This window comes from Protomyctophum bolini (assembly GCF_963924005.1).
Source record: "Protomyctophum bolini genome assembly, chromosome: 7".
NCBI lineage: Eukaryota > Metazoa > Chordata > Actinopteri > Myctophiformes > Myctophidae > Protomyctophum > Protomyctophum bolini.
The window spans coordinates 12,260,745-12,288,017 of record NC_137868.1 but is presented as its reverse complement, the minus strand read 5'-3'; the positions used below and the strand labels follow the sequence as shown (position 1 = coordinate 12,288,017).

The 27,273-nt window shown below is 41.1% G+C and overlaps 2 protein-coding genes across 2 annotated transcripts in view; both read left to right on the top strand.

Annotated features, from left to right (window-relative positions):
* Nucleotides 1-2,527, top strand: part of agmo (alkylglycerol monooxygenase) — a 48,421-nt gene extending 45,894 nt beyond the window's left edge. The window contains exon 13 of the mRNA XM_080767967.1: nucleotides 21-2,527. Within this exon, the coding sequence (XP_080624093.1) occupies nucleotides 21-101 (81 nt within the window). The 3' untranslated portion in view covers nucleotides 102-2,527. The remainder of the gene's footprint in view (nucleotides 1-20) is intronic.
* A 4,937-nt stretch (nucleotides 2,528-7,464) lies between these two features.
* Nucleotides 7,465-27,273, top strand: part of dgkb (diacylglycerol kinase, beta) — a 64,832-nt gene continuing 45,023 nt past the window's right edge. Inside the window, exons 1-8 of the mRNA XM_080767690.1 lie at nucleotides 7,465-7,706; nucleotides 11,931-12,036; nucleotides 17,102-17,178; nucleotides 19,432-19,576; nucleotides 21,169-21,306; nucleotides 22,915-22,964; nucleotides 23,453-23,527; nucleotides 25,464-25,583. Of these exons, the coding sequence (XP_080623816.1) occupies nucleotides 11,967-12,036; nucleotides 17,102-17,178; nucleotides 19,432-19,576; nucleotides 21,169-21,306; nucleotides 22,915-22,964; nucleotides 23,453-23,527; nucleotides 25,464-25,583 (675 nt within the window). The 5' untranslated portion in view covers nucleotides 7,465-7,706; nucleotides 11,931-11,966. The remainder of the gene's footprint in view (nucleotides 7,707-11,930; nucleotides 12,037-17,101; nucleotides 17,179-19,431; nucleotides 19,577-21,168; nucleotides 21,307-22,914; nucleotides 22,965-23,452; nucleotides 23,528-25,463; nucleotides 25,584-27,273) is intronic.

Sequence of the window (27,273 nt, the reverse complement as noted above, 5' to 3'; positions counted from 1 at the left end):
ATGCTTGTTTTTTTCTCCAGGCCTTTGTCTCCCTCTCTCTGCTTTACTGGGTCGTGCAGAGCTTCTCTCAGCTGGTCAACATCAAGAAGAAGTCCAACTGAGTGAAGAGCGGGCCTCCGATTGACCACACTGTACCGTAAAATATAAACCAAATTATAAATAACACTGAGGATTTTATTGTCTATGGGTGCCTGACCCCTGACACAACCTGGTGCTTTGGGATTCCATGTCTATGGGTGCCTGACCCCTGACACAACCTGGTGCTTTGGGATTCCAATTAGTTAGTGTTGAAGTGTCCTTGAGCAAGACTCTGAACCTCTAATTTCTCCCAATGTGTAGGATGGTGCCTTGCATGCTTTCCTCCGCCATCGGTGTATGAATCGGTGAATGTAATGCACAATCTATGTAAAGCGTTTTGGATAGGCCTGGTCCATGGCTCAGTGGTCCAGGCACCTTGGCTGGTAATCCAGTCTGGCAGTGTGCCACGGGTTCAACTCCCGATCCCGACGGCCTTTACTGCATGTCTTCCCCCCATCTCTCTCCCCATTTCCTGTCAGCCTACTGTCTGTCCCTCCATAAAAAATATAAAATAAAGGCGAAAGCCACAAAAAAAACATTAAAAAAAATATATATATATAAATATAAAAATATATAAATGCACCATTTACCATTCCATCATTTAGTTTTTATTTTATTTTATTGTATTTTATTTTTTTACTTTTAATTTAAGTGTTACATAATTTCATAGCTACAAATTTTAACCAACGTCAAAGGATGAGCATGATATATGCATGACCTACTAATGACATACTTCCACTTCTATGAAAAGCAGTTTTAGTATGCATACTATATATGTACAGTATATTTGTATATATGTGTGTCTGGATATGTGGTGTCTATGGTATGTTCACACTAGCCACCTTCTATGACGAAAAAGCGCAGTCTAGAGTGCTTTTTCTGCTGAAAATGAATAAATAAGAAAATAACTGAAACAGACTTGAATACAACTGCATGGAATCGGAATGTAATAAATATTGAAAGTTTTAAATCACGTAGATTCGTAGAAGGTAATAGACGTGAAACTAATCGTGCTGCCAGCGATGAACGCTGAGGTCTCTGTGTTTTTCCTCCCCTGCCTGTCAGCTCTGCTGCCTTGCACATACAGTATTAATAGGCCTGGCTTTTACCAAAATACAACTCCACCATGAATCTAATGAATACAATGTGATTATATTAGGTAATAATAGGTTTAATATACTGTTTTTGTCAGGCAAAAGAGGAGGAGGGAGGGAGGTTGGTGGTATAATCCGTGCCGCCGTGGCTGACAGTGGGACATATAAGAGAGCCAAATACAGTACATCCATGATAGAGACCATCAGCTCTGACATGCAGCTCTGCATTTGTGTACAGTCGTTATTGGACAGCTGATAAATAGCAGCCCATATCATGAGCTCATTTCTCAAAAAGGATGAACTAATGTCAACTTTTAGAAGTGCCCTGCTTGGCCAGAAAAAGCGCTCTGATCAGTGCATTCTAAAAGCGGCCCGCCATGCAGTCAGTCGCCTTTTGGTAATTTCTCGAAGGGTTTTACTTTAAAGTAAAAAGGCGGTGACTATTTTTAAAGGCGGCTAGTGTGAACATACCATTTGGTGAAGGGCCATGTTGACAAATTATCTATAATAACAGGCAATGTGCCCACCACATTTTTCTTTTCTTTTTTTTCATGTAATTATGAAAATGTTTTGATCATTATTAGAGTGGCCCCACTGTTTGATATTTGTTTATAATCAATCAGGGCAGTGTACATTTCAGTCAAGCAGTTTAGTTGCTGTGTATGTGCAATAATGAATGGCTTTTTATCTCGGTAGTGGATATTCAGCCGCCTGACCCTCTGCGTTATATGTCATTTGATTGGTCTGGGACTAATCACATGGTTATAGCTTACAGTTGGTTAACCACATGAACCTCTAGTATCCCTATTCTGGGCATGTAATAATAGGTGAAAATCGGATCTAAAAGCTCACAATGTATCGCAGCGCGATGTGTTGTGAGCTTGTAGAGTGGCTATTTTTGCCAAAGGTATTGGTGTAGATAGAGGTAAAATACAACAACAACAAAGGAGCGGGCTTAGTATAGATCCCTGGGGGACCCCATGCAAGTACGGTATATGGATTACTGTAAGTGGTTAAGTTGGGACATGGGTTTGGTGTGGTTTAATTAAGTCTTATTTTTAGTTACGGTTAGGCACTGCCAGTATGACGATGTTTAGGCATGGGTTTGGTGTGGTTAAGGTTAGGGTAAGGATGTGGGGAGGGCGTTTGCCATGCGCTCATGCACTGAGAGCACTTTGAGTCTCTACTCAAAGCCGTCCGACGGCTGAATATCTACAGCTTCTTTTCTATGGCAAAACATACTGTGCTATTTACCTTACTGTTCATATCTGTACTTATTATTACCATTTCACATAGTAACATTGCACAAAGCTATATATTTTTCAATAAAACCATTTTTCGCATTTTATTTCCATTACTCTATTGTTCTGGCATTATTACATTATGTTGTGAACAACCAAAAATATATGACACTCAAAACCAAAGCAAACCTTCAATGTTACTCAATATATATGATTCTGAAGAATATATTCCCAATGTAGTGTTCATGTCAGAATGAAAAACTGAATTTACAGCAGATGGTGCTATTGCTGCCTTCTATCTCACCTTGGCCGATGTCATGAATCAACTTCATATTAATGTTACTGAATAGAAAGGGAGGTTGGCAAACTACTGTACTTGCAAAATAATTCCTATATGGTCTGCAATATTCTGAAAGAGACAGTTTATCCTATTTTAACAACTTCAGTCTTTAACTCCATCAGCAATCAAGTCCACGCACAAAATAAATAGATACAAAAAAACTGTTTCTATGTCAGTGGTTCTCAAACTATTTCATGTCAAGGACCCCCAAAATGTATGCAATTGGCCGCAGACCCCCATCTGACAATATGTTGTTCCAGGGACCCCCCAGAAGCAAAGATTTGAGTTAAAAACGTTCGCTCTGAAAGAATTTCAATTGTTAAAGTATAACATTATGCTTAAAACACCAAAAGGGGTTCCCGTCCTGAATGGCGTAATACAGAAATGTCGGCCATCGGAGTATGTTAATTTATGCTACTCAATATTTGGTCTGGGCTACTTTTCAACTACAGTATTACTTCACCAAAACTTTGGTATGGAGGCATGACCAAAAATAACCCAGTGAAGTAGAAATACAAAATTTATAAAAAGCTCTGTTGGGGTCTCTAATGTATTGTGCATTTTAGGTACAATTTGGTTCCGCCTAACTTCATGGAAGTACAGATACTGTACAGTAAATATGAATTAATAAAAACAATTATATGGTATTAGTGCAATGCAAAAATACTTTTATTTTTGTTAATCTGCACAACTTATTAAAACACTGGAGGAGAAAAGAAAAACAATGTAGATGACATAAACGGAGGGAAAGAAATAACACTAACATCTTGACTTTCATTCCATAATGTCTAATTCTTTCACGTTTCCCCATGCCATTGTGGCATTCCCTTTTACCTTTTATTATGAATGAGATTACCAAGTGGCATCTATTTGGGGTATCAATAGGCTTTTAAAACACTGTCTTATTGTTCCCTGACATAAAAACAATCTCATACTTATATCTGTGACGCATGACCCATGACCCAGTCATGGGTCATGCCTCACAGATATAATACTGACATACAGTATTGATTCCATTGTAAGAAGATATATATGACCAGTGGCCATCACCTTTACATGAAACCTTTGTAATAAGCAAAATCTCCCTGGGGTCTCGCTTAATGGAACATGGAACCACGAAAGACAATCAATAAGTCTGTCTTATTCATTGTGAAGTAGATCAGGACCTGCTCTCATGTTAAAGGGAACTAGCCGAATACCAGACGACTCGATCGCCCCTTTACCAACTCGCCCCCGCAAAAAGTGTTAATGTAGTTAACAGTTAACAGTGAGAGTTCCCCCCTCTAGGCCGAAGTATTGGTCGCAAAAACATGCTGTGGCCAATGATGGACATATTTATGCCCCTGCACTTGCTGAATTCCGCCACATCTCACCTTTGACCTGCACATAATTGCTACATGGAATTGTAACCTTGAAATATAACAGTGCAGTGCATCTTCAGGTAGCACCCAACAGACCTGTATGCACCAAGAACAATATTTGTGGTAAGATGTTTTAAGAGAACTGTTTTTTACTTTACTCCAAAAATGAATGGAGTGCACTGTGTTCTGGCACGCTAGGCTTCATCATCCACTACGTCCACTTGTCACTGTGCAAGTAAAGAAATACATTGTTTTGATTTTAAACGACTGTGACTGCCCCCCACCCCCTTTTTTTCCTCATAAGTTGGCAAATGGGCAGAGTGAACAAAATGTGATTTGTAGCACAGAATGCTCCAGTGACTCATGTTATGTACCAACTGTCTACAAGACGATTGACAAGTGCCCTGCTGCCAACATGGGCAAATACACACATGTAGGTACGCACGCACGAATGCGACACGTCACGCCCACGCACACGCACACACACACACACACACACACACACACACACACACACACACACACACGCACACGCACACGCACACGCACACACACACACCACATTATTTGGTCATATTCTTTTGTGATCTGGCTTGAACGATAAAGCAGAGCACAAATTATGGCAAATCAACTTAGATTTAACATGGCAACATTAATGAATGAAGATCATCAGAAAAGGACACCAACTCATCCTAATGGGATGAGAATGCCCTGCAGAATCAGCTGGGACAGTACAACAGTCTAACAGAATCAGCTGGGACAGTATAATATAACACGCTACACTGCCTCCGTCTCGGGCTGTATTCGAAACTAAGAGAGACCCAGCTGTTTAGGTTAAATCGGCCTTCAGTCCCACTGGGGGACACACATGGGTCAGGCAGTGTAGACGTAGCCGTGGACAGGACCTTACGTAATACTCACATTATGATACATTGGGGATGCTATATATAGCACAGGAAGCTAGAAGTGGGGTAGGGATAATATATGTGCATTGCAATTTGTCACAATGGGGGGTGGCTATGATGAAGAAACCGTGTGTAGGGATAATGTGGCACATTAATGTGTATCATTTCTTCTATAGAGATATGTGGGGATTAATTCTTTGCATGCATATGTTCTTGCTTAATCCCTTGATGTATGATCATGTCTAACCTGTATGCATAACATAATGACCCTGAGAGATCACATGACGCATGTAGTCCATGCGTCTGTTATTGACATACAGTTGCCCCTGGCGACGACAGACTGTTTCACCTATGCTAGGGCTGATATGTTTCTTTCAAATTACCGTATGTATGTACAATTTCTAAATGACTAATTAATTATAACTGCAGTAGATGAACAGTCCTAAGGTATAGTAACCCTACTCCCACATCCACATGTAAAGGACAAGTCGATATAATTTATTTGCAACTGGATCTGCAGCTGTGAGTAGGAATGTAAACACTCACATGACCTAAAGACACAGCCTATATGACACTAAAACACAAACACTATTGACACACTGGTCCAATCACTCACCCAAACACCCCCACACCTTTGACATTGTTTGGCTCATTCTTTATAAAATCCAATTAATGTGATTTGTGGGTCACATAATGGGGGAGGTTATAGTGGAAGGTATAATTGATCATGTCTTCCATTATGCAAAGGTGGGCTGTTAAATATATTGTACTGTAGGTATTAGATTTGGTTCCAACAGTAGGTCACGCACAACATTCTGTTAGGGTTAGGGTAACCCGAATGCTGCAGGAGACTGAAGAGCTGAAGAGACTAGCAGAGCATCAATCCCATTGTGAAATGTGTGAAAATGAAATACAAACTTGCCTTTGTCAGGTCATCATGACCTGATGAAGATGTAATCTGACATTGAAACGTTCTTTTGCCTTGCAACCTGTTCTATATTACAGTATAGTATTAAAGTATAGTATAATCATCCGAGTTGCTTTCTTTATTTGCACATTTGGAATTATAGCTCCAAAGCAGGCATTTATGCACTTTGCTAATACTATTATCTTGAGTGTTTTGCTCAATGATATATGCAGGTGTATATGATAAGTTCAGAAACAGTAACTCTTATTGCTGTGTAAACACTGTCACCTCACCTCACACTGCGTGCTAAACCACTTAAACCCCAGTATCTGATTTCTGGGGGAAATACAGCAGAACATACGTAGCAGATCGATATAGAGCCCCAAGGGACTTTGGTCAACCACCTCTAGGGTTTAAGTGGCTAAGCCTCATTCCATGCCCATTTTAGATTTCACTTTATTTTTATTTTATTTGAGTGTTTTACGCTCTTTACATTAAGCAAGAACAAAAAGCATGGCAATACATCACATACATATAAAGTAGTTATCATTACTCATACGTAAGCTAAGAACGTAACAGTGGAATATCTATGGAACTATGAATGTATACAGTGCTACACAAAACATAAAAATGCTATCTAAGTCTACATAAAAATGTCTGGGCTAGGGCAAGTGCTACGGGCCATGATGGAGTCTGAAGAGGTGGGTTTTCAGACTATACTGCGGAAGGTTGGGAGTGAGGCTGCAGTTCTGATTGTAAAGGGAAGTGCAATCCATGGTTTTGGAGCCAGAAGGGAGAAGAGTTTGGGACGTGTGGAGCGTTGTCCCGGCGTTTTTAGTGAAGGTATTCTGTGCCGGAATGAGATGATGTATGATGATATAAAGAGCGCCCCTCACTTCACACGGGTGTGATTATGTATGTAGATTGATTAGTCCAACTCATACAGGTAACATTTTCTTCCTTTTAATTCTTGCACCACATACTTTAACCTTCCTTCGGGGCCATGCCATCCTTCCATCCATCCATCCATCCATGATCGATCAGGCCTTCCTTCTCTCCTTCATTCATTCCTCTTTTTCATCCTATTCATTGAACTTTATTATGCTAAATGCGGATAGTCAAATGCTGCCCCAGCGACTACATAAATTACTACAGAATGTGAGAAGGCGGTAGCGAGAGAGGACATAAGGTGGTGTGAGGAAAAGATGACACGTGAGAACTGAATCTCTCTCTCTCTCTTCCTGTGTGTGTGTGTGTGTGTGTGACATGACAGAGAGTGTGTGAGTGTGTATCTGTGTCTGTCTGTGTGTGTGTGTGTGTGTGTGTGTGTGTGTGACTGTGTGTGTGTGTATGTGTGTGTGTGTGTGTGTGGGGGGGGGGCTCTCTAGCTGCTTTCTCCATCCTAGCCTACGCTGACTAACGCGATAGACAGTTAAGCAGTGACTGCACAGTGCACTGCGCACATGCAGCAGCAGAGCTGGGCTACTATCCTACTAACTGTCTCCCCCCTTTCACATAGTGACAGTGACACGCGCCGATCGACACGCCACCTGAATCTATAGCCTACAACCACAGGATTCAGGAGCGCCCAGCCCAGCCGGCCAACAGCACAGAGCACACAGGACAGGACAAGGACAGGGGGGACTTGAATTGGCACCACATGAGCGTCTTGCTGTGCCACTCTGACTCTGGAGATCGCGCGCGCAACGCGCTTTGCGTGATGAGCATCTGAAAACAGCTGCTCTGAGGAATCCTTCCTGGTTTCATTGATCTGCAGCAGGTGAGTGGCATCATGTGGCTAATGTTGTTGTGCGTCTCGTTTCGTTCAACATTATACAATTATACAATTCTGCTAGCCTACTGCTGCACCATGTGGAATGGTGGAACACTGGACAGAGACATCGTGGAATTGGACTCATAGCCCGTTAGTGTAGGCGACAGGGTACAGAGTAGCTCTGGTCCATAGCCTTATTGCTCTTGCTGCCGTTGAAGGCATTAGACTTAGAGCTATGGAACAGAGATATGGTGGTGGTGGTGGTCGGTGGAGGATGTAGCCTACGGTAACGTTACACGGATAGTGCAATACACTAACAGACTTTGAGCTGAGCTAAGCTATATTGCGTTGCTGTATATTTAAAAAAAAAACGATATTGATGCACACTTCACACATTATAGGCAGCTTTAAGCCTATATACTTATAGTTGAGCTCAAGGGGTGTTTATGGAAAGAGCTGCATGAACGCACGTCAAGTCGTCAACACATTTACGGTATGTTAAATTGTTAATAATTAATAATTAAAAGGCATTTAGCTTTTGTAGTCTAATGCTCATGTATAAGAATTTACACACACACACACACACACACACACACACACACACACACACACACACACACACACACACACACACACACACACACACACACACACACTCTCTTCCAAAATGTCACATTCACTTACTTTCTCATCACCTGTGAAAAGCTCTTTATCTTCATCCAAACCTATTAGGCACATTAAAATGCACTATGCATATGTATTATATATGTGTATTTAAATTAACCACTTGAATGTCATGTAGTAGCCTATGGCTTACCATGCATGCAGGCATGATGCCTATATGGGGGGAACGGTTGCCAAAATTGCAGATCTACAAGCTCTCAACACGTTGCGTATTGACGAGTTGTGAGCTTGTAGATAGGATACTTTTTTGCAATGAGATTTGATGTAGATGGAAAAAAGCGGTCCAAGTAGCCTACAGTACAGTTTATATATTTTTTTATTTTTTATTTAGGGACATCCACAATCATAATTATTATGCAACCATTTTTCAAATAGAATGACTTTGTCCACAGGTTTCTTTTTTCTTCATTTTTAGACAGGAACAAAAATGAATAAAATAAAGCATATGGGAGAGATGGATGATGTGTACAGAAATGTTAAAGTACAATACAATAGGAAGACATAAGAGAGCATTTGAAGCTGTGAGCAGTAATTAAAATAAAAACAAAACCAAAAAAGATAGACATGAGTAAGGCAGAATCATTCAATCCTTGCCGCTGCAAAATCTGGTCGCAAAGGTATAATATATTCCACCCAGTTAGACCAAAACTTTATACATTTCTCCTTCTGCAGTCTGAGAGAGAAAGTGATCTGTTCCATATTATAAATATAATTTACTATATCTATCCATTCTTTTTATGGTGAGGGCCTCAGGAAGCAACCAGTGTCGTGCAAATACTTTTCTACATGCAGATATCAGAATACCGAATAGTATAATCAGATCTCGTCTGAAAAGGTGCATGTCCCAAAAATAATGTAGTAAACTCTAAGGGCAAATTTCCACCAAATATTGTATTTATTGATCTCTGAAATTCTGTCCAAAATGTTCTAATCACTGGGCACCCCCAGAGAATAGGCCAATGGTTAGCCTCCCGAGACCCACACTGTCTCCAGCATGTTGCTTCCCCATTCGAGAAATGTGCCTTCTGTTTCGGCGTAATGAAGAAACGGACAAGACATTTCCACCCAAATTCCCTCCATACATTTCCATTGGAATTGACATACATCTCAGACCACTCATAGTTTGATATAATGATGTTACCTTGAATACCTTCCGTTTCCCACTTTTTTTTCTTTAATATATTTTGTATCATGTTGTTTTTTCCCATGAAGCCGTCATAAAAATCTGAAATAACACCTTTAGCTAAATTGTTCCTGTGCATCAATAAATTATCTCACTATTGGATCACCGAAGTCTGTTTTGTTTTTAATATTATGTTCAAAGTGATTGCGAAAGTATCTAAAAAAAGTCTGATCTATCTAGATTAAATTCTCTCTTCAGTTTTTCAAAACTCTTAAACTGTCCCTTCTCTGTATGTGGATAGAATGTTTTAATTCCTTTTGGAATCCATGATTTGAACGTACAGTCTAATGTAAGTCTAATGTATTTGGTCTGAAACCTGGATCATACGCACACCACTGAAGTATTTGAATCATATCATCTAATTTATATTAATCTTTTACCATCTTCCAAATTTTTTATTGAGATTGAATCCATGGATTTGTTATATTCTCTAATGCTCTCCCTAGATTTCTATAACTTAACATGCATTGAATGGGGGGGATCCTTCATAATAGAGAGTTAAATATTTTTCCACCTGGCGTACATTGGATTGCATACGTTAGTTAAGAGTTTAATTTGGGCTGCATGGAAATAATTTCAAATTGGGTACGGCCATACCTACATCTTCTTTTTTCAATTGCAACGTTTTAAATAATGACTCTGGGTTCTACAGTACAGCTTAAAACTCAGGTCCATTTTTAATGAGACATTTTAGAGGGTGTAAGTGGTTAAATTAACAACAATGTAAAGTGTAAAAATAGACCAGTGATGGCATGTGGAATAAAATCTATCTGTTACAGATTATGTGCTTTTGACACTCAGGTGACGCTGGGGTAAAAAATCCACCATGGTGCATCCGGCTTTGTCGAGCGTCTACACCAGGGCTTCTCAACGTTTTTGGCCGGGGACCCCCGGAAATGCTTTGGCAATGTCTCGGGACCCCCGCCCGCCCCCTCCCGACCCCCAATATAAATTGACTGCTACAATAACCTGAGACAATACACCATGAATAAATACTGAAACCAGATATAATCATTAGGGAAGGTGTATGCATGTACTATTATGTAAACTCTTCATTTCCATTTTTCCAGCCATTCATTTGCAAAAAATAGGGGGAATAGAGGGAAGCCAGGCGGCAGGGAGGGTGATATATAATTGCTGCGGAAATTAGCTTGCAAACTCCAAAATAGACATTTTCTCTTTTATTTGGTTTTAAAAATGTTTGCAAAATGTGGGAAATCATGACACAGGTTTCAAGCTAAAAAGAAATGCATTATGGACCTCAAAAAGGAAATCGACGACGACTTCTTTCTCAAATCCTGAAGAGATTACTTTTTACAGACAAAAATTAACCAGCTTGACCTTCTTTCTCAAATCCTGAAGAGATTACTTTTTACAGACAAAAAGTAACCAGCTTGACCTGTCTATTTTGTCTCGCAGCAGTAGCACTGTCCATCAACAGCCTGACTGACGTTCTGTTACTGTCGCTGTAGTTACAATGGACAATATGTCTTCACATTAATATCAGGATTACTCAATTGAACACAATTATACAACAAAGTAAAGTATAATACATTGCTGAAGTGGTTGGTTATTCAGACTAATTGACTTACTCAATTGTAAAAAAGAATACAACTTTTCTTTTTTTAAATCATTTTATTGATTTGTTCATTTGCATTTGTGAGTTTGATATTCAAGTTGGCCAGCTTGTGCAAGCAGGAGTAGGCCTATTTATTTAATTATGGAAAACACAGCATAAGTACAAACAATTAACACTTTGGACTTGATAGGCCTATCAGTTCTGTACTGGAAAGATATTTAAAGACCTTATTAAACTACATGCTGTGTCAATTTAACCTGAAGATGACTAATGAGACTCTTCCCCTGTTGTGTGTAAATGATCAGTGCCATAAGGAACGGCACATTACATCCTGTTGCCATGGTACTATGTGCTACTTTGTAACTTGTGTTACAGTAAGTGCATCCTTGTCAATTATGTTTCTCCACTAAGACACTGAAAATCATATTGTTGCTGTTGTGTGGAGAGCTTGTATCATGTCTAAAACCGTTCCTTTTCAGGAAATGGGAAAAATTGTGATACTGACGTAATTCTGACGTAATACTGATATGATACTGACAAGATACTGACCATGATACTGAACATGATAGACCATGAAGAAAATGTGCACTTGAACATATTAAACCGCCACCGCCCCCTGAATATCTCTGTACTGCCCCTGTTGAGAAACACTAGGCTATTTTCAGGTCAGATACTCTGGTCAATATCATGTTGAGAGCCATGGTGCAAATAGAGAGGGGTTTGCCAGAGGCTGGGACAGATTATGTGTGTGATCTAATGTGTGCTCTGTTCATTGCTGCTCAAGGGATATGAGGTGTTTTGGAGAGAAGGAGTGAACACAATGACCAGCCAAGACAAATGGGTCACGCTGACCCCAGCCGAATTCTCCATGCTACAGGACTACGCTCAATGTAAGTGGGAGTGTGTTTTTGATTGAAATATTTATTTGCAGAATTACAGTACATTTCAAGCACAAACTCAATACAAAGACTGTTAACTGTGAGTGGACGACCCAATTAAGTTCAATTCATCAAAACATTTAGAGACGTACAAATAGACACTTCTATATAGTCAAAGAACAGAACAGGAATTCATCAGGAGGTAAAAAGGGAAAATAAACATATACAGTGAGGGGAAAAAGGGGGGCGGGCGGTGGGAGTGATTCACGTTTTACGGGGGCCAGTTTTGAATTGCAGCCGTCCGTAGGTGCCCTTTGAGAGCGGTTTTGAAGGAGTCAAGGGATTTGCATGTCTTATTGACTGGATGCATGCACGTGTCCCTGTCCGTCTGTGCCAGTGCTGCATGTCTGCGTTTGTCAGCATGTCAATTCTGGAGTCTTTATTAAATGAAGACTGCTAAATTTTAGCTGTGAAAGTATACAACATTGTACACTGTCAGAGTTAAATGAACAGTCCAGATTTAGCTGTGTAATTGTGTATGCACTCTTCTTTGAAGGACGTTGTGAGTCTCCGTTCCTTCGATGTGCTGTGGACATCCAACACGCTCTGTTCTCATGAAAAACAATGGGGTGCTACTGTTATCACACTAAAGGTCCTCTCAGACAGGGAGCGTGTGACGCAGACGTTGTCGCCTGGATCAATAACAGGCGCTGCTCCAGGTCTGCTCATGAGGGGCGCGGGACGCGTAGCAAAATAAAAAGCTCAACACAATCTAGGTCATGGGCGTGTGTACCTGCGATAATGTCACGGGACCACACCCACCAAAACAATGCTTGCGTTGTTGCCCCTCAACTTCTCTGCGCATCCAAAATAAAGGCACGGTGTGGCCTCTCATTGAAAATGAATTACTAGGCACGTCAGTCGCTGCCTGTCTGAAAGGGCCGTAACTGTTGTCTAACTGAACCAAGCTGAATAGTGTTGTAACATGTTGACCTAGGGAGCCATCGGCTTCCTGATGAATGGTCCTTACAGCCTTAAGCCTGATTTATGCTTACACCGCCATACATGATCAGTTCCATAAGGAAGGGCAAATTACATCCTGTTGCCATGGTACTACTGTATGTGCCACTTGTGTTACAGTACTACATGCATCCTTGTGTCTCCACCAAGACAGTGAAGACACTGCGAATCATATTGTTGCTGTTGTGTGGAAAGTATGTCTAAAGTATTCATATGGATTTTTACAACTGTTATGGTTATTACAACATCTGGTCTTCATCCCTGCATACACACCTGATATGCAGGGATGAATGTCTTTTAGTGAGCTTCTGATTGGACAACAGACGTGCAAGGTTAACAGGAAGTAAATAAAGCTTCCTCCTCAAAGTGAGAACCGGCCTGTGCGTGCGTGCGTGTGTGCATGCATGCATTTGCACGAGTGCAACATTGTTGCTGTCAGAGATTTACTCCAGCCTGAGGATTTTAGCTGCACATGGGAGATGTGGAATGGGGCTTTGACACATACGCGAAAATAGGAAATCTGCAAGCTCACAATGTACTGCACACGTTCTAAACGTTTCTAAAAAATGCCAAAAATAGAGATGCCTCATGGTGGTTGAGAGAAGAGTTTGAGATACTTGTGGACGTCCTACAGGTTATACCCGGGCCCCCTTCCTGTTTAGTATGGCAATGGACCATGCCCTGAGACCCATTATCAGTGGCAGGGATGAGACCTTGGGGGGGACTGCCCATAAGTCTGACATCCCGTTAGTCCAACCTATGTGGCCGGTTAAGACTGAGGTTAGGCTTACCAACCTACGTGACCGGTTAAGAGAAGTCAAGACAGAAGCGTGGCCGGTTAAGACTGAGGTTAGGTTTCTGGTTGGAACAAGGATATGTTACCGACATTGGGTTTTCACGTTGGTCCTGAGGAAGACTCACTATGCAGACTATGCAGACGACATTGCCCTAGTCTCGGACAGAGCAGAGAAAGGAAGGGACCTATACTACTGGCAGTGGAAATGGAGCTGCCAAGAAAACAAAAGTATAGGCTTAATAAAATATCAAACATATCTTATGTAAATGCATGTATTCAGTCTGACCAGAAGCAGGGATAAAACATATTTCCCCCTAGCCGTCTAAGGGTTGTAGGCTTCTGGGTTTACTCACCATACATTAACACCTCCATTTCCCCTTGGGGATGAATAAAGTGCCTAGTTACATTATTATACTGTGCTGTAGATTGACTCTGTCTTGGGAGATGGAAGGTAGAGGGCTCCCATTTAAAGCAGCCCTGTGCCACAGCCGACAGTACAGTAAAACTCTATGGTGTTCATTTAACCAGTGAGTTACACAAATGGAAAGATTAACACTGGGTATTTTACTGTGTAAACACACTAGCCATTCCATCTAATGACGTGACATTGTAATTGCTCCGAGTCTGAATTTCGGCTCCTGGCTTTCAGCACACAGGCAATACAGTGTTATTGAGATTGTGCACTGCTCTCTTTAATGAGAGGGAAGGGAGCGATAGAGGGGTGGGGGCACGTTATACTCATTGTTGAGGTTCAGATAATGGGATATTTTATAACCTGTAGCTGCAATGGAGTACAAAGACTTGCCCTGAGCTCATTGAAACATGATTATCCAAATCTGCACGCACGCACAAACGGCGCGCGCACGCACGCACACACACACACACACACACACGGCGTATGCACGCGCACACACACACGCACACTCACTCTCTATTTTTCCCCCCACACCCTTCCCTCCCCATTTTCCTTCTCTGTGTCCCTCTTTCTCAACCTCCTATTCCTTTCCTATCAGGATACAACAAGGAGCTTGAATCTCTTTCAGCTTCTCAAACCTCCACTTGTGTAATCTATCCATCTCCCTGGCCAGTCGTCAACAAGTACGACAAAGTACAACACTTTCAAAACATGAAGAGAAATCAATAGAAATCAGGCAAATAAACAACTGACTGTCCCGCATGATTATAGTCTACGGGAGAGTGCACTTCTCAGAGTCGGATAAACAATGCTAGGCAAAATACAATTTAAGTCATGCATAACATGGTAGCCAAGGCAAACGTCTGGTGGTAGACGTGAGACGAAAAGCATCAATAATTTAGATTTAGACTGCACCCTGAATATCTAATAAAATAACCTCGGATTAAAATGCAATGAAAATAACAAAAATAGTTTGGCACTGAAAGTTGTAGCTATGAAAAGCGTGCTCAGGCACTACAGTATATATACCCTGCTATTGCGTAGGAACACACACAAAATAGAACAACCTCACTCCTTCCTGATCCATGGTAACAATTTCTTTCCTACACAAGGCATTATGGGGCTGTGTCAAATTTAAGGCCCTCCAGTAATGCGACAATAGTGAAAACGATCACAACTGCTCACAGGCAAGAGTACGAGTAGTCAGATTTTCCATCCCTGGTATTGCTTCAAATGATGCATCAACATCTCAGAGCATAACAAACTACAGCATTCCAAGACCACAGTCTGGTGAGAAGGGGAACAATTTATCGTGCAGTGCAGGGAATGAATCATTCAGAGCCCAAACAGATCCAGTTAGATTTAATGCCTGAGCAACATGAGCTGGCCCTCACAATGGGCAATTATAGATTCTACGTTTTATCATTTTGAATGGGTTATTTCTCACTAAATTTCACACCATGACTTGTTGGATTAGGATGCAGTTATTCTGCAGACAGAGTTATAGTATTCTCTTCTCTCAAAGTCAGTGTTAACTGATTATCAATCATTGTGCGTTTGTATTTAGTGTATTATTGGACATGCACGATAAGGATTAGAAATGGATGAGATCAGCCCCTGACTAATGGAGTGAAGTGAACTGACTTTTGAAAATCTGTTCTTTTTGGCACATCATACAGGTAGGATAGACTGATAAATGATTCTGACAGAAAAAAGTAGTGGAAACACTATTATGAGATTAGGACATATCTATTGTACATTGCACGTAACAAATGTGATGTCAAATATATGATGATGTAATTTTGTGCACTGTATATTAATGGCACATCACATCACATAATGTCACTGTAAGGCAGAAATCTTGAATCTAACTTTTTTTCTTCCATAGATTAATTCCCTATTATACCTCCTGAACTATTGCTGCTGCACCCCCCCCCCCCCAAGTTTTGTTTTGCCGAAAATGATACTTTTTTAATATGATTATGGCAAACAATCACAGAATGTCACTGCACTGAGACATGCAGCTGCTGTATACTCCTGCAGCTGCTCTATATATCTCATTACAATGGTGTTTCACCGGATCTTGCTGTTTGTGTTAAATAACACCGTAAAACCGCCACTACCCTTTTCATGTCACGCACCCCCGGCTAGAGGGCATTCGCCCCACAGCTTGGGAACCCCTGCATTAGGGTAATACACAACAAAACAAAATAGTCCAATGTCGCAGTGGCAGCCCGTGCCTACACAGACAACGATTGGGGACATTGCATAAACTTTACTACACCTGCTTCCAATTAATTGACAATCAGCTGGCTTGGAAGTGACGGGTCAAGTTGTAAAGTGTATGTTCTATGTATTGATACTGTAACTGAAATGCATTGCTGAAGTATACTAATTGTTTTAAATGTATTGATTTGAAGTGATTGTGAGTCACACCTCCCCTCTGCAGTGGCATTCCTGTTGATTTGGAAGGTGCCAAGTGCTGCAGAGGAGGAGGGGTGTTTGATTCGAGAGCAATCTTATTTAAAACAAAACTATAGTTTGTGTATGAATGAACGTCCGGAATTTCATGTTTAAGTTAATGTTAAAACCTTCAGTACTGGTGTGTTAACTCATTGGCCTTTGTATGCTTATGGTGAGTTAATTTAATTGCCAATTTGCTGTGATATGGTTTGGTATGTCTCACTCCTATAAAAGGGAGCCTGCAGCTGATATGTGGGAGTTAGACCTTGGTTGACACACAGGTAACAGCCTAAGTGAGAGCTGCCAGGCATTTGAAAGTTACTAGTCAGAAGGAAGCGAGTGAAATAAATGAAAAGTGACTTCTGCTCATTGTGTTTCCTTAGACTCAACCAAGAAGCTAAAAGATGTGCTACAGGAGTTCCATGGTAATGGAGTACTGGCGAAATACAATCCAGAAGAAGTATGTACAGTATGTTTTTGAGTGGTTCTAGCCACTCCTATGAGTGACTATGTTTTTTTCCCATTTTTTTTCTATGTGTGTATGTCTGTGTGTACAAGCACGGAAGTACCACGGCAATACCGCTGGATGGCACTGTTGAGCAGCGACACACACACACACACACACACACACACACACACACACACACACACACACACACGCACACACACACACACACACACACACACACACACACACACACACAGGCCAGGGAGGAGGGCTTGTACAGTATGAGTAGTACAGTACGAGGAGTACAGTACAGTATGAGTAGTACAGTACAGTGCCATTAGTACAGTAGGCCTACAGTACAGAGTACAGTACCCATACAGTACGAGTACAGTATGAGTGCAGTACAGTGAGTACAGTACACGTACAGTAAGAGTACGGTACAGCACCACTCGGTTCAGACAGGTCTGATTTACTGTATTTTGCACCCAGTTTTGTCCACTGTGCTACAATTGACAGTACAACAGTGATAGCCCCCCTCAGATCCTTACTGTAACCTTCACTCATGCATACCAGATCCACACCAAATCCATGCCAAACTGGACCATACTAATGGTGCCTAACAATAACTCAATTACAGTAATTGACTAGACTTAACTATACTAAGAATGCCTAACCTTATTAAGCCAAGTATTCCATAGATTCCTATGTGGCCCCGGTCAACTAAATACATAGGGTTAGCCCTATATACTAGTAACTAGTTGACCAGGGTCACCCAGGAATCTATACTTTTCTTGCTTCACCAATGCAGCACAACGGGACTTGTTGTGTGCTTGTAGTCGTAGATCTGCAATGTTTTCTGAATGTTCACCCCAGAATAGGGCCTGTAGGGTTCATGACATGTGGTTTAACTACACCCCCGATCAGCTTTTAGGATGAAAGCGAGTAATGGACTTTCTTACCCACATGAAACAGTTTGTTATCTTTTCTCTACAATGCTGCGTGATGCATAGAAGCAGGAGATCTTAAACCAGGTAATGGCTGCCTATTTCTGTCTGCCAGTAGTAATGAATTCATAATGAATTCGTGATTAATGAATGCTTAAATAATGTATTAGTTGATCATAAATTAAGTGTTATTTAAGCGTACCTTATGAGCAAGCGTTATTTATGTATTTTTATTTCACCTTTACAGTAGGCTATTTTACCAAGAGTAATGCCTTTGAGATACAGAATCTCTTTTACAATGGAGTCCTGGCTAAGACAGACAAGAGCTCTGTCTCTTGCAGACGCATGAAACTATAAATATCATAAAACTTGAGAAAGAAAGAAAAATTCTCTCAAATGAGACTGACAGTTATAGGGCACGTGTTATGAGAGAGTGTCAACAAGAAATGCTTGAACTGCTTGATGGGGAATATTGCTCATTCCCAAAGTTTAAAATGTTTATTTTTCCATGCTTTGGAGAAAGTGCTGTGTCCATATAGCCAAAAGGTTTTTTCATACATGCAACTCAATGTATAAGCATGCAAGCATGCAGATAAAAAAAGTAGTATTATATGATAACCAAAAATACAAAACAACGAACTCATTATTAATTCATGTGAGGAAAACAAGACACAGTTCAATGCTTCAGAATATATATACAAAGCATTGTACAAGTGTCATAGAAACTTGGGTTGTATACCTGACCATGATACCAATTGAAAAGCCATATTCCAATCATATTTTATCTGCTGCTTTTGTGCTCTGTGATCGAGGAACCAAAAGTAGTGATTCCTTTCACTGTCATTGCATGGCAGAAAAGGTCACACAATAATGTTAACATAGCCTAATATAGCCATTTTGCGGTCAGAATCCACTTTGTGTTTGTTCATGTGTTAAACTGTGATTTTGTCACCTGTTCAGTCATTCAATGAGAGTAAATGGAATGACTACACTCAGTGTCTCGCTCATGGAGCACAGAAAAAACTAGAAATGTGCGCTCCATTTGGAATATGGAATAGAAAATGCAAAAGCTGACACGTGAGATCACGTGTAACCTAATTTAGTGATAGAATTATGTTTCTGAAAAGGTTTGAATAAATATAAATAATCATTCCAAAATGTACAAAACTGTTCATGTAAAGTGTTATGTAAAGTACAGTATATACAATTTGATGTCAAAGGGGGCTAAACCATGCAAAAACACCAGTAGGGTCCTTTAAGGCTATGAATGTTATATGGAACAGAGTCTCAGTACTAACAAGCATGTTCTGTCTTGCTTCAGGAAATTGACTTTGATGGCTTCAAGGTCTTTATGCAGACATTTTTGGAGAGCGAACTCCCTGAGGAGTTCTGTCAGCATCTCTTCTTGTCGTTTAGCAACAAAGGGCCCAAACCCAGTCCCTCATCAGACAAATCCAGAGTCTCTGGTAAGTGAGTATCGTGCATATATGTAGACCCTATATGTTACCTTATTGTAGTTCTGCAAATAGACTAGGTGCATAACAATAGCAGACATGGTACAGTAGCTCAACCTAGAGCAGCATGCTAATGCTCTAGGCTACATTTTATTCCTAGGATGAGGGGTGCGTGGGAGCGCTTGTTTTCAGACACCCCGACGGAGGCGCGTTGTCTGAAGCGGACTTGAACCACGAGAGGCACCACTGAGTCGCCTTGGCGAACGTTGCACAGTCCGCTTCAGCCGTCTCATCAGCGTCCAAGTTATGTCCCAACAGGTCCCAATCAAATCAAATCAAATCATCTGTACATGCGTATGAGACGTCAACAACGCCTCGATCGTGTCCCTACCCCTGTTTCAGCCAATCAGAAACCTTGTCTGGTCCTGCTCATCCTAGGGAAACAACTATTTGTCTGACATCTACAGTTACACTAGTTGTGAGGAGGGCAGCAGATGTCCTAACATTAGTGCTTATCTCACTACAAGCACTAATTAATTCCTGTAGGACTGAGACCAACCCTGGAAATAAAATGATTATCCAGCTCTGTAACAAATTAAAAATATTATTACTCAAATACATAATCAACACAGAATTGAATACCTGTGTTACAAACACCAGCTCCCCCCGCCCCCCCCCCCCCCCCCCCCCCCACATTACACCCACATGTAATTTGGGTGTACTGTGACCAGGTCCATGTGATGGAAATGTGTGTAGAGTGGTATTGATTCATACACACAAACCTGCAGCCTGCTTCAAATACCCTCACAAGTTCCTGTTGAATTACACACTTTTTGGTTGTAAAGCTACATTGGACACCGGTTCTCAATGTGGGGTCCCCTTTAAGGGGGTATCCAAGGGGTCCCAAGCTAAATGATAGTTGGAAACCAAATGGACACTCATGGGTGTAACTCAAATAGTGTACAAAGGGTCCATTTGGTGCCAGTTGTATTAACAATGATGCTTTTACAAAGTAGATTGGGGTCCCAGAGATGATAATCACTGACGGGGAATATTAATCATGCTCACAAGAAGCTATTCTGGATTGATACTAGTGTGGAGAGAACTGTGAGTAGAGGATGTGAAGCATCTATTGCCAACATACTGTAAGCATCACCCAGCTAATCCCTTTGATTGAATGTAATGGTCACTGTAGATGAGCTTGTGTTGTGTAAACAAACTATCTGTTGTTTGTCTATTTTTACTCCACATGACATTTTTTGGGTTATGCACATTTTCTGATTGTCATTGATCTTTGTTAACTGTAAGACCAAGCACCACTCCAAACTGCCCTGGTTGTTTATCTCTCTTTCAAGCTAAAGAAATAACTCATTACAGAAGGGTAAAAAGTGAAATCTCATCTTCTCACAAAACAGGTCGAAGAGGTTAAAGGAGATTGATTATACTACTGTATTTTCATCCATACATGTTGATTTTCAGGCCTCTGCCACTAACTACTAATTGCAATTGATTGAGTGTACAATTAATATTATGCAATGGCATCCTATTGCACTGGAACATTTTCATTAGACCTTTCATGAATCATCCTGATCTCTCCTCTACAGGGCTGAAGCTTATCAAAGGCAATTCGACCCCTGTGAGGGTGACCACTCTACCCAAACCCCTAACCTTGGTGCAGCTGAAGGATATTGTTTGTTACCTCTCTCTGCTGGAGGGAGGGCGACCTGAGGACAAGCTGGAGTGTGCGTATTTTGTGACACAACTTTCGCCCTCTCTCTCTCTCTCTCTCTCTCTCTCTCTCTCTTCTCTACCTCTCTCTCGCTCTGTCTCTCTCTCTCTCTCTCTCTCTCAGTGGAAATACGCTGTTAATGTTATCCTTGATCGTTTTTATATCTGTCTTTTAGAAAGTCTCCAGATGTCTCGTATATTCTTTAAGGATTACTCAGTGAATTCCAACACAGCACCCTCTCTCTCGCTTTCTTTCCCATTCCTTGTTCTCTTTATCTCTCTCTCCCTCCAACTCTGCCTCTCTCTTGTTCCCCAGACTAGGCTAATGACTATTTAGACTTTCTTATATTTTTTATATTTATGTTTACTGTTTACTGATGTGCTTATTAGAACATTACATACGTTTAATACTTACTTAATCCTTTAACTCCCCAAGTGGGACATAAGGCTTTAATGATCTGCCTTATTAGAACACAGTTGCAACCTATTTGTCTTTATTACATTCATAACATAATTTATTCATAAGGTGACATTGGTTAATTGGACATCAGACTTTTAATGTGTTGCTATATTTCCCCTTCACCCGTTGAATTATTGAGAAGAGAAGCGTTCATTAAACACAGGAGTATAAATAATTCAGCTAATGCTGCCCTATGTCCAACCGCGTACATCACTGATTTAACCATTTCCATATTGTGCATTCCCTCTCTGGCTCTCCTTGCATCTTAGCAATGCTTCTTTTCATTTCTTTTCTGGCAGATATCGCCCTCTGCTGATTGACTGTGAAAACTGCCTTGATTTCATTTGAGCTTGCGTACATGGGTTTCAGCCGCTGCCTGACTAGTGACTATAACGGAATCCCACTTCAACAGGCGTTCATGTTTTCCATAATATTGTAGATGCACGGCCACTGACGCAGTGCTCAGAAATGAATTTAGCTCAACCTCTTTACTGCAAAGACAGAGGGTCACCTCTATCCCTTGTCTTCCTCTGTCCACTGTCCCATTCCTGTGGCCACCAACACATCTCGGCTCCATGACTAGACTACCCCAGATGCCACCAGGCACTTATCTCATGTTCCCTTTCCTTCACCCCAGAGAGGCCACACTCACTCGCACACAGGATGATGTCAATTAGCTTCTCATTAGATGTGATGTCAGCATCATGAGGAGCTGTGCCACAACTGTTCTCCCCGTGCAAAGACCAGGTTGTGCTTATACAGTGCATGGCCAAGCCATGGCATGGTGCATAGCCATTAGTGTGCAAATGACTGGGACATTTTCACAGTACTGTCACATTTTGATTGAGGAGTGTTTATGTGTCATTATGTGATATCCAATCATTTGGTGAGGGAGAACTCTGTTGCCATGGTGACTGTTGAGTGTTGGTGATGGGGGGGACAGTTAAAGCTGGATTTACTGTAGATGCCTGCAAGCATTGTAGAAGGGGATCATTATTCTACCTTGAACCGCAGTGTAATACAATGAAAATGTGTTTGATTTAATGATGAAAGCAGCCATTTCTCCTGTCTATACCACTGATGAGTGTTTCCCATTCAAGGATTCTCTTTGCGTCAAAGAGCACAGTGTCGATAGCGTGACATTTTGTTTTTCTCTTCACAGTTATGTTTCGCCTCTACGACACGGATGGAAATGGGTCTTTGGACAGCTCGGTAAACAATGATGCCATTTCATTCTCATCATTGGGAAACTCTTCCCAAAGAAGTTTCATTTCATTTACTCCATCCATCTAAAATAATATGCAGTATGTCATTGCACATTTCTCTTTCAATAGCTTAAGGTCATGAATGTTTTCCACCTGGTTGGTGAAGGTTTTCAAAATAGCAGTATCGCATCATTTTGGAAGTGAACCCATATTAGCATAGTCAGAACAGCAGAACTGATATTCAGTATACAGCTATTAGAGTAGTTCTAAAGCACCTTAGAGTGGTTTCATCTGCCAGCAGAATATAATTGCATGCCCCGCAAAAAAAGAGAAACCACTGTAATTACACCCTCAACCTCTGAGCACAGTTTAGAAATGTTGTTTGTGAAAGAATGACATTTAAAACCTACTATTATGCTGCGTATTAGTTAATTTAAGCCGAGGACACTGCACAATAAAACTTATTTATAATGAGAGCTTGTGATTTCACCACAGGAGCTGGAGCACATCATCTCTCAGATGATGCATGTGGCTGAATACCTGGAATGGGACGTAACAGAGCTGAAGCCGGTAAGAAAGGATTTTTTTCTGAAGTGATAAAACGAATGATGGTAATAATAATGACTAGAACTGCACTCTGTCGAGTGCCTACTTGCTTGTTGCGCACAAGTAGGCCATTGCGCAAACGGAGTGCGCAAGTACTGTGGACCACTACAAACTGTCAAATCTCAGCTTCTCTGTGAAAGCAGAACATGAATTACCTTCATGTTCTTCAGTTCTTCAGTTGAAGAACTGTTGAAGAACATGAAGGTAATTCTATTTAGGCATTTCAAATTCATTCTTTCGTTACGTAATTAACAAAAATCAATTACGTAATGTTGTAATGAATACGGATGAGTGACGGCTTTCGATGGTGACGTATACTGTATGTCGATCAGAGTCTGGTGGATTAAAGGAAAAATGCCTATGTACCGGTATATGTAAATGTAATTTGTAAATTGATTAGCGGTATACTGTGGTTACTTTGCGTATGCCCCGTTTGATGCGTATGTATTGTAGCAGCATATGACGTCAGGGTATAACTGGTACAACTAGCTCTCAATGATGATGTGATAAAGATGTGGATTAAAGGACCCAATGCCAGGGTGTAATTGGTTTTCGATGGTTACGTGATGACGATATGTATGTTTTAGTGTCCGGATGATTAAAGGTAATGCCCCTATGTATACATGTATGTAATCTGACACCACTGCCATATCAAGCACGTAGTCATTACGTCATACACTGGCACGGCGCATACACATCAAACGGCGACATACGAAAACGAAAACTATTACTTGCGCGCTCTGCTTGCACAATGTCAAACACAACAACATAGAAATACATAGAAAGACTAGAGCACAACCATACTGTACCTGTCCTCATTGCGCACGTAAGGCCTCCTGAATACACAAACCTGTTTCCCTAAAGCCTCTTTAGCCTACACACACCTCGAAATGTGGCAGTATTAAAACCATTTGCAGAGAAATGTGTGGTGTGAGTGGTGACTTTCTTCATCTCATTTAAATATAAAAACATCAGCCTACTTCGGCCTACTTCAGCATCAAAGAAATTTAATTGAATTACACTTTTTTATAGAGGTGGCCATAGAAGTTATTCACAGGGTTGACCTGAGCCCAAAATGTCTGAGAACCACTGCAATAGACAGCAGTAGCCTACTACTGGGTGTACCTCTCACCTTAACCTTGTGTATTTCTAATGTGAGAAGAGTGGGTGTAGGTGAATTTATCTTGTAGTCAGAACAATTTGTTGATGTTTTTGTAGTGCAGTCTATTCAAACTGTCCTGGTGAATAGTCTAGAGGTGTTACAGTTCACTAATGAGCCAACAAACTTCATGCATCGCATATATTAGTGCCTTTATTTCCATCGTGTTAAACCCTAAATAAGGCTCCAAACTTGTCAGGCCTCACTCCCCAAACCCACCTCACCCCCGGCCCAGGCTGGAATGGCTTAGGGTTGACGGCAAGTACAGCATCTTGCAATGAGTCTGGTCCGCAAGATTCGCTACACCACCAAGATACCCATGTACCTGTCTAAATAGTAACACTTCCTTAATGTCAACAAAGTCCACACCCACACCACCAGAGGGAGTTTAACCTACCATGTGCAGCAGATTCGGCACAAAGCGCTCTCAAAGGGCACCTATGGACGGCTGCAATTCGCGTAAAAAGTCCCCCACCCCATTTCCCCCTCACTGTATATGTTTTTTCCCTTTTTAGCTCATTTTATGATGATTTCCTGTTTTTTGTTATATAGAAGTGTATATTTGTATTTCTCTAAATGTTCTGATGAATTGAAAATGGTGGACCCTATTGTAAACAAGTGTAATGCTTTATAGTGTCGTCCACAGTTTTGCATTGATTTGTGCTTGAAATGTACCTGTATACTGTTAATAAATATTTCAATCAATCAATCAGTGTCCCTTCCCATCATGACCTGTTGTAGATCCTCCAGGAAATGATGCATGAGATTGACTATGACCATGACGGTACAGTGTCACTAGAGGAGTGGATCCAAGGAGGCATGACCACCATCCCACTACTGGTACTACTGGGTCTAGAGACGGTATGTGAGTTAAGCCTAATTTATACTCCGTTGTGCAAGAGTTCCTACCAAGGTTATTAGTTAAGGGTACTATGTACAGTAGTTCTTGTGCGACACAGTAAGAGTTTGCTAGTTACCACGGACTGTTTCAGATAGTGCCACTTAGGCAGTAGGCAGGTAATGGCTACTTCACACTGACAATATCACGTTTATAAATGCGCAGACCCCCCCCCCCCCCCACCCCCCCACACACACACACACACACACATCTACCTCAATATTTTAACATCACGCACACTGACACCTTGCATATTACTGCACGGTGCATGCACAAACATGCACACTGTCTACTCTAAATGCACATGCATTATTTATAGTACATGTAAAAATATATATTTTACCGACATACTGTTGTGTATGTGTGAAGTGCACGCATACCATGTCTGTTGGGGTGAGATACTTTGTCTCATCCATTACATTATTTTATTTTATCATTTGTTTTAATCTTTTGTATGGATGTACAGCCTAAAGGCTAAAACTAAATGTTCAGAGAAAGAATTGCTGTCTAAATTAGTTTATTTTGCAGATAAAAGATAGTTTTATTTAAAAAAAAGATATACCGTACTTGTAAAGGCAATAAAGGCTAACTTCAGACAAACTCACACAGAGTAGGGAAGTTAAAAAGCCTTGGGCAACTTGGGCATATCAAAGTACTAAACCACAGGGTCTTCCTCAGGCCATGGCTGGAAATCTCAGACTCTAGGACAGTGCTTCTCAAACCTCAGACTCTAGGACAGTGCTTCTCAAACCTCAGACTCTAGGACAGTGCTTCTCAAACCTCAGACTCTAGGACAGTGCTTCTCAAACCTCAGACTCTAGGACAGTGCTTCTCAAACATCAGACTCTAGGACAGTGCTTCTCAAACCTCAGACTCTAGGACAGTGCTTCTCAAACATCAGACTCTAGGATAGTGCTTCTCAAACCTTGTTGTGCCAAGGACCCCCCCCCTCCCCCGAAACACACTCAAGGTCTCCTGAGGGTCCTCTGGCCACTCTTTGAGTATCCCTGCATTAGACCATGGACCACCATCACTCTGAGAGTGTACAAATGGAATGTGTTTTATTTTTTAAATATTGATGTAGATGTACACTCTCAATTACAGCCCCATGAGGGTTCATTTGGTTATTTCCTAACTAAGCATCATTTAGCTGTGGATCCTCTGGAACCCCCTCAGGGACTGAGGGCTCGCCATACTGGACCCACTTTGAGAACAAGCACTGGAGGCTAGGAGTAGGACAAGCTTGTTTGGATCTTTCTCAGAGATAAGAGGGCCCTCTAGTGGATGTGGTTCTACATTTCATTTCAATGCTGAAATGAAGTGAGTGGCAGTTTTGGAAGAATTACTCTTGACTTTTTGCTTAACGCATTTAGGACTGAGGCCAATTCTAAAAACGCCTTCTAAATCCTTTTCTGAAAAACTTCAAATATGTATTAACAAGTTACAAAAATGTTATATCGCTATACTGTTTTTTCGGTACCACAGCATTTTAGTGATGTCACGCGCACGCGTGTACCTACATGTGCACGTGCACATAGGGAGGGAGGTGACAAACTGACATATTGAGCCTGTCACTGTCACATACATACAGTATGGCAGCCCCCTACTGGCCCCTAGTGTGATTTTTTTGTGGACAGATTTCCTGGGGTTTAG